The following is a 7,500-nucleotide window of genomic DNA, read 5'->3' on the forward strand; positions in this document are numbered from 1 at the left end:
CTGTTCCTGCTCCTTGTCCTTGTTCGTGAGTATCACGTTCAGCTTGCGGACGTACTCCTTCGCCTGTGCCATCTCCGCTTCCCAGTCCGCAATGATCGTCTTGTCCGGTGGATTGAGCTGCCGGGGAGGAAGGATGGAACGAAGAAACCGGAGAGTTGATGAGGAAGATGTACAATAACCCATTGCTGGATGGATGGATGGTGGCGTACCCAGGCGTAAATGTCTTCCAGCTTGATGACACCGTGCTGCAGCAGCAGCGCCGTCACCTTGAACAACGAAGCAGGCGTTTGCACGTCCGCAAAGTAGCGATACTTATAACCGAGCACCTCGCAGATGATGTTACCATCGTTGATGTACGCTTGCAGCAGTGGAATGAAGATGCGATCCTGCTCTGGCCGTGCTTCGAACGACTCGAGAATGATGTCCAGCACACGGTTCGGATCGAGGTTGAAACAGCCAATCAACGATTTAATAATCTCCAGTATGTCCTGCACCGTGATCGTGCCTTGGCTAAACTCCTGGTTCAGTTCGGTGATTAGCTTCGCATATCCTTCGCTTTCCTCGCGGAATAGATTAAAGCGGCGCTGCTTGTAGCTACGATAAGGGCGAGTGAGAGAGAGAAGATGGGGACATTTGGTTAGGGAAACGGTTAACAAAAAAGGGGGCCGTCGTTTGCTTACTAAAGCTTCGTCTTCACTTTGATGAAGCGTGTGTAGAAGCTCCGATTCTTGGTCGTGCCCACGTCCTGCAGCGTGTCGATCTCGAGCCGCTCCTTCAGTAGCTTCTCCGACACGTAACGATCCGTTTCCTTCACGATATAGCAGAACGTGGCACGCTCTTCGTTCGTCGGTGCGTCACCGCTGGCTGAGATCGTTGCCGTCTCCGCATCGAATATGCCGTAGATGTCCATAAGTATCGAAGGAACATCATTGTGAAGACTCTGTCGAAGCGGGAGAGAAAGGGAACCTAGTGCTTGGCCGATAGTACACCCCACCTGATAAACTTACCACCAGCTCGCCAATCATCAGCAGCACACTTTCCTTCTTAAGCTGGCCATGGATCCCGCGCGAAAGCAGTTCGTAGATTGCCCGAGAGATTCCGCTTTTCCGGTCATTCTTCGCAAACAGTGGGCTTTGCTTATCGTCCTTCAGTAGCGCTTTGCATTGTTTCAAGCTGCGATGGGGGACGAGAAAACAACCGGGAAGACCGTGTTGATGAGTTAGGAGACAATCTTACAAAACACCCGCCGCAGCGTAAACACACGACGCACGCACGCACGCACAAACACACACACGATCCGTTTTGGGGAAAAAACCCGGCTAAGGACACTCGCGGGAGGAATTGATCGGAATGCGGCCGGATTGAAGGCTGCAGGATTGCCACCGTTTCCGGGACAGTAAATCCGGCGAAAATCCTCGGAAAACACCAATTTCCGAGGCAAGTTTTCAGCAAGCTTGACGTTTCAGATACACAGGCCCGCGGCGGGTGGAGGGAAACGCTGGATTTTCGGCCTTTTCTCGGCGTTACCGTGAGCAAAACGGGCCAAATCGGTGCCGGTGTCGGGCAGATTTCTTCGCCACCGCAAGCAAATACTCACAATTCCGCTTTTCCGCTACGTTCCCAGGTCTTCCAGATATCGGCGTTGAACATTTTGCGCGAGCTACGCCACAATCCGTGGCTAACCACGAGAACACGGGAAAAAGAGAGGCACGGGAGAAAGCGAGAAGGCGAGACGCACACACACGCACGCAACACAGTCACACGTACCTTGTTTTTGAGTGACATGAGTACATGAGTGTGTGGGATCGGTGCGTTTCCGAAGGGTGCGCACGCCAAAAATGTAAACAAACCAAATTCCACCAAAAACAACCGGCTCAAATTACAACTTTTGTGTGCGAATCGCTTCTTTTCGTTCACATTTGACGATGGCCAGCGCACAATTAGATCAGGTGAGTAGCGTTTTATTGCCCCGGGACCCATATCCGAGCTTACAGCAAATGTTGCACCTTATTGCAGGCCATGCGTGTGAAGATTGATACAGCGTGCACGACGGCGGAAGAGTTTACGAAGCTGTACTACGAAAGCGTGGACAAGAAGCGCCACGTAAGTTGCAGCAAACACTGGAATCCCTAGCACAAATTATACAAACGGTCTTTCATTTTCCATTCACAGCAAATGTCGCGGCTTTACATGGACAACGGAGTGGTGGTCTGGAATGGGAACGGAGCGAACGGCAAGGAACAGATAGAAAAGTTCTTCAACGATCTGCCCCGCACAGAGCACACCATCTCGACGCTCGATGCCCAACCGATCGTAGACGATTCCGTGTCCACTCAGATGACATTCCTGGTGCAGGTCTCGGGGACGGCCCGGTTGAAGGACGGTCCACTGAAACCATTCCAGCAGACGTTCATGATCACCGCCCAGGGCGACAAGTGGCGAATCGTGAGTGACTGTTTCCGCCTACAGGATGGCATATTTTGAACCCGTGACCCGTTCTACGTATCATCCTCATCTAATAAAATGATCTATTTGTACGTTTCTAGTTTAGTTTATTAATCATTGTCAACCACACTCCTTGAAGTCGTCTATTCTCCCTTCGCTTTCTTCGCATCCGGTTCATCCTCCGTGTTGAAGATGGGTTTGGGTTGCGTCTTCGAGTATGCCGGTGCAATCCAGTACGGGTTTTCGGCGGCTTCCTTCGCATACTTGAGGATCGCCTCACGCGGATCCTGATCATCCTCTACGCGCTTGCTTAACCCGAGATTACGGATCACGTACGACGACAGGGTACCACCGGAGCTGGCCACACGTCCACCCTGACCACTGGTGATGGGCAAATCGGGACGCTTCGATTTCACCGGATCTAACCGTTCCTTCTCGAGCTTCTTACGAAGGGATCGTGTTTTCTCCTGCCGGAACATGGGTAGTGCGTGCGGCGTGATGATCTGCGTTGTGCTAACGATCTCGGAGTCCTTCTTGCGTCGATGGGTACGCACGACGCACAGCTTCGCACCACGCATACTGCGCTTTTCATCATACAATCCACGAATCACTCCGTTGCCGCAACCGATGAAGATTTGATTCAATTTCGGGTGCCACAGTGTGCGGATTACGTGCGAATCCGTTATGGGAAGCTTGGTCACCTGATCGAACGTTTTCGTATCGTACACGTACAGATGGGCCTGCTGGGCACCCTTCGGTAGCGATTCCCCGGTCAGTATCATCGTATCGTCAGGACTGAAGCAGCAATCGGTCGTATCGTACCGACTGAACAACCCATCGAACACGTGCAACGGTTTCCGGAATGCTCGCATGTCCCACAGCTTCAACGTTTCATCGGTCGACCGGGAAGCCAGTTGGAAGCCGGCGTACGAGAAGAGCACTGATGAAATGTCCGATCCCTTTGCATGCGCATCCCGGATGCAGTGCGTCGTGTGGACAAACATCTTGCGTGTGTCCCAGGTTTGCAGCGATCCATCGCTACAACCGGCCGCTATCAGTGTACCCTCGCGATTGTACGTACAGCAGGTTGGGTTCGTTTTGAGTCCACCTTGTGCTCGCGTTTTGATGACTGCACGTTGCTCTTTCGTCTTGGCAAACACCCAGGTTCGCAGTGTGGCATCGTTGGCACTTGTCAGGAACTCTTCCCGGCGAACGGGACTCCAGCAACCACCGGTCAGTCCCGCAATGTGACCCTTCGTCTTGGACATGTCGGTAATGTACTGGTCACCCTTGACACACTCCATCTTCTCGAACCCATCGCGATCGAGCACCTTGGCCTGGGAGCTTCCCGACACGACCAGCATCATATCACCGGAGAAGGAATAGTGTAAACCGCGGATTGGATGGTTTTCGCACGGTTGCAACGATCGGAAGCTCTTCATCGATTTGTCCATACCGGAAAAGTCCCAAAAGTTCACATTGTAATCCATCGAGCCCGATGCCAATCGTACACCGGACGGATCGCTAGCCAGCGCTATGATCGCTTTCGAACCGTGCCGCATCTCGACTTCATGCGAATGTGGTAGCTTGTTGATCGGAGCGTCCTCATCGTAATCACCCTCCGGCTCGTCGTCGTCATCGTCATCATCGGAATCGCGTTTGCTTTTGGTGTTTGCTGATTTTCCTGTTGTTGCTGCAGCTGTAGTAGGCACTGGCCCAATCACATCGTCCTCATCATCATCGTCATCACCATCATCATCGTTGTCGTCGTCATCGTCGTCATTTTTAGGTTGTTCTTCTGCCTCGTTAATACTGGCCGGATCCAGAACCGGTTTCGGAGCGTTCTGTTTGGCACGCTGCACCATCTCGTTGATGTCGAACTGCTTGGCCACTTTACGGCCGAATCCAGAAATGCCCATCACCTCCTGTAGCTTGCTGTTGTCCAGGTCGACCGCAATCTTCTCCACCGACGCATCGGTAAGGTTCGATTGTGTCGGTAGTTCAGTTATCCGGCCAAACGATCCGAATGCTTCCGTCTTCGCAGATGTACCTGGAAGGCAACAAAACGAATTACACTAAGAAGGCCACGACATCAATGAGCTCGTTACCTGAATTTTCCCCTTCATCTTGGCCGACGGCTTGGGTGGAGGGTGCTGAGTTCAGCTTGATTTTACCGAAAGTTATTTTGCCCCGATTCATCATCGAAATCCGGTGAAACGAAAATCCGGAAATCTTTTGTTGGCGTTCGGATTGTTTACACACAATCCTCGTTTGACAACCGCGGTACCCTTCGGGAACGGCAGCACCGGTGCAACTTTGTTGTGATCGGAACGTGAAAATCGCTGGAAATTGTGAGCCAACAACAAAGTCGCCTGCGATTAAAGTGGTGCATGGAATTCCGTTCTCCAAAAAGACTAGCCAGCTAAGCTGCCCCTTTTTTGTGTGTCCTCCTCGAGACCTGTGATCGGCCAGAAAGATGACGAAAAAGGAAGCGGTGTTGCGAGGGAAAACGCCGGTGACGATGTTGCAGGAAATTTGTATGGGAAAACGGCTCCCTACGCCGACGTATCAGTACTTGGGTGAGTCATCGTCTCCGGCCGGTCCGCACGTGAAAACCTTCCAGCACAAGGTCCTGGCGATGGGCCAAGAAGCGCTGGGGTTGGGTCGGTCCAAGCAGGACTCGAAACATGAAGCGGCCTGGCAGATGATACGCGTACTACTGGACCTCCCTCCCGACGAGGACGAGCGGGAGGGGGTGGTCAGTTCCGGTGGCACGGCTGAAGATGCACCGCTGGATGTGGGGGTGGACAAAGTGAGCCAGGTGCGGGACATCTGCGTGCAGCGCAACTTTCCCCTGCCCGAGTTCGAACTGGTACGCAGCTACGGTCCATCGCATGCTCCGGTGTTTGAGTATGAATGTCGCATCCGGGACATTGTGCGCCGTGGCTCACACTCGACCAAGAAGGGCGCGAAGCAGATCGCTTGCCAGGAGATGGTCAAAACACTCCAGGCCGTAAGTAACATACCGTAGTGGAACTACCTTTCCCGTATTCACTCGCAATTCATTCATTCCATTCTCGTCCTTCCAGATGCCGGTAGAGGAAACCAGTTTGCAGCTGGTTGCGGTCGATACGGCCATCGAGCAGGATGAAAATGATATGGAAAAGGTAATACAGACGTACCGGGAGTACAGCCAGTCGGACAACAAGAAACGGTTGGGTGTATCAATCGCCGAACGGTACAAGTTCTTCCAGGAGCTTCCGGAATCACGCATCGCCGAAGCTCTCTCGGTGATGGCCGACGAAAGCGAGACGGTGCGCGAAAAGTGCTACCGCATTCCGCAGGCACTGGGCTTGAAATACACGATCAACCAGCACGATACCAACGTGCCAACGACCGCCGGTGGTTATATGGGCACGTTCGAGCTGAACAACTCAGAGTACGATTCCTACATCGTCGGTCAGGGAGACGAGTTGTTTGAGAATGTTTACCGTTACTTCTGCAATATGTTAAATTATACACAGGTAGGATAGTACGCTGTGTACAGTGAATGCAAAGAAAATGAAACGTAAACCAATTACCGAAACTGTAGAAATTAGTTATTTACATCCGCAAGAATTGTTCGCCGGTCTTTATGCTAATGTATGTCTTTCTTCGTCTTTACAGCCACGTAATGTGGAAGAAGATATCGCCTATGAAACTGAACTCATTACCCTGATGTGGGATAAATTCTGTGAGTGCCCTGATCCGGTCAAACCGTGTGACGATGGGCCTACTCCTAGTAAGAGTTTACGCAAGTGTTGAGCAGCCCAGCAGCCACTTGCTTTAGTTGTAAAAACGTTAGTAATATTTTAAACATTACTTTGTGATTTAAAATCACTATTTATGCTAGAGCATCAATGCTAGAGTTTGTACACCATTGGTAATAGGTTCATTGCTCGAACCGAATGCAATTTTATCATGATCTGACATTCTCCTCGTTATATGAAACAATACAATTTACTCCTGTGGTTTTGGGGGAGATTTTTAATGCTGTCTCGTGTATAACGAGATTAATTGATTGGTGGCCACAAAAAGGCGCACAATGTGCGTTGGGCTGTAATTTCGCAAAATGGTCCTCATTCTATCCGAAATGGTCGTTTAGTACGCTTTTCTGCTTCCCGAAGTACGAGGAGAGCTAACACAGTTGTCACGTGTTTCCACTTGAGATGCAACTCAACCACAAAACAGTACCACGGTAGGTAACTCGCTGGAAAAGGAATGCGGTGGGGGAGAGGGATGCGAATAATCACTTTTTAACTCATCAAAAACCTCGGTAACGTCGAGCTATCCGTTTGTACCGGTTACCAAAAGAGCAATCCCTGCTCCTTCTCCTCCACTCCGGCATCGCGGTGTTGAGTTGTCGTCGCCAGAGTCACCGTACCAGCTCAAAGCGAGCGAGCGCAAAGCAAAACACCGAGAATAACGGGACTTTATCTCGAGCGCAGCGTACGGACGCTGTCGCTCGATAACGCGCACACACTCTCGCAAGCCAAGCGCACGGGCGCTTGATCCACAGCAAGCGGTTGCTGTGGATCGAAGAATGATAAGCAAACGCGCGCGAAAGCGAGAAATCGGTATCGAACGATCGAAATAACCACGCGCACACACTCTCGCGATCAAGCGCACGGGCGCTTGAAACGATCAGCACGATACCTTAGCTCAAGGGGGCCCATAGCGTAGGAAATCTAAAGTGTATAAATCGCAAGCGCTCCCTGCAGCGGCAGGATGGCTTGGACCGACGGAATTGGTAATAAAGTTGGCGTCGATCTTCTCCCAAAACGAGCAATACGCGTTTCCTTTGTGTTCTGTGTTGTCCGTAAAACGTTTTGCTCAGGGAAGGATTCGCGTCCTACCCCCGCCTCCGCCACAAGCTTCGCTAGAGGCTTCTGGAAGCTTCCTCCTTGGTCTGGTTCCTCAAGGACAACCCCTCCCCTTGCTGCGGCGAGGGCCAGGGGGAGCGGCCGTCGGTTCATTGCCGGCGTCCGTCTCAATCTCATGAGTGGTACGGCGGAA

The 7,500-nt window shown here is 51.7% G+C and overlaps 4 protein-coding genes across 4 annotated transcripts in view; 2 read left to right on the forward strand and 2 right to left on the reverse strand.

Annotated features, from left to right (window-relative positions):
- LOC126570685 (THO complex subunit 2) overlaps positions 1-1,701 on the reverse strand; it is a 6,829-nt gene extending 5,128 nt beyond the window's left edge. The window contains exons 1-5 of the mRNA XM_050228622.1: positions 1,598-1,701; positions 1,008-1,173; positions 681-940; positions 210-594; positions 1-117 (exon numbers count right to left, since the gene is read on the reverse strand). The exon at positions 1-117 is cut by the window's left edge and continues 792 nt beyond it. Coding sequence (XP_050084579.1) covers positions 1-117; positions 210-594; positions 681-940; positions 1,008-1,173; positions 1,598-1,650 — 981 coding nt within the window. The 5' untranslated portion in view covers positions 1,651-1,701. The remainder of the gene's footprint in view (positions 118-209; positions 595-680; positions 941-1,007; positions 1,174-1,597) is intronic.
- A 131-nt stretch (positions 1,702-1,832) lies between these two features.
- LOC126570683 (NTF2-related export protein) lies at positions 1,833-2,537 on the forward strand. The gene is made up of 3 exons (XM_050228620.1): positions 1,833-1,949; positions 2,017-2,103; positions 2,173-2,537. Exons 1-3 carry the CDS (start codon positions 1,926-1,928, stop codon positions 2,482-2,484), a joined length of 423 nt encoding a protein of 140 aa, XP_050084577.1. The 5' UTR covers positions 1,833-1,925; the 3' UTR covers positions 2,485-2,537.
- On the reverse strand, positions 2,538-4,694 carry LOC126570614 (gastrulation defective protein 1 homolog). The gene is made up of 2 exons (XM_050228525.1): positions 4,554-4,694; positions 2,538-4,495 (listed from the first exon to the last, which is right to left on the reverse strand). The coding sequence occupies exons 1-2, from the start codon at positions 4,645-4,647 to the stop codon at positions 2,589-2,591; spliced, it is 2,001 nt and encodes a 666-aa protein (XP_050084482.1). The 5' UTR covers positions 4,648-4,694; the 3' UTR covers positions 2,538-2,588.
- A 72-nt stretch (positions 4,695-4,766) lies between these two features.
- LOC126570646 (uncharacterized) lies at positions 4,767-6,475 on the forward strand. Its single transcript, XM_050228578.1, has 3 exons — positions 4,767-5,458; positions 5,535-5,969; positions 6,112-6,475. The coding sequence occupies exons 1-3, from the start codon at positions 4,922-4,924 to the stop codon at positions 6,247-6,249; spliced, it is 1,110 nt and encodes a 369-aa protein (XP_050084535.1). The 5' UTR covers positions 4,767-4,921; the 3' UTR covers positions 6,250-6,475.
- The last annotated feature ends 1,025 nt before the right edge of the window (positions 6,476-7,500 follow it).

This window comes from Anopheles aquasalis, chromosome 2 (genome assembly GCF_943734665.1).
Source record: "Anopheles aquasalis chromosome 2, idAnoAquaMG_Q_19, whole genome shotgun sequence".
In the NCBI taxonomy this organism is placed as follows: Eukaryota; Metazoa; Arthropoda; class Insecta; order Diptera; family Culicidae; genus Anopheles; species Anopheles aquasalis.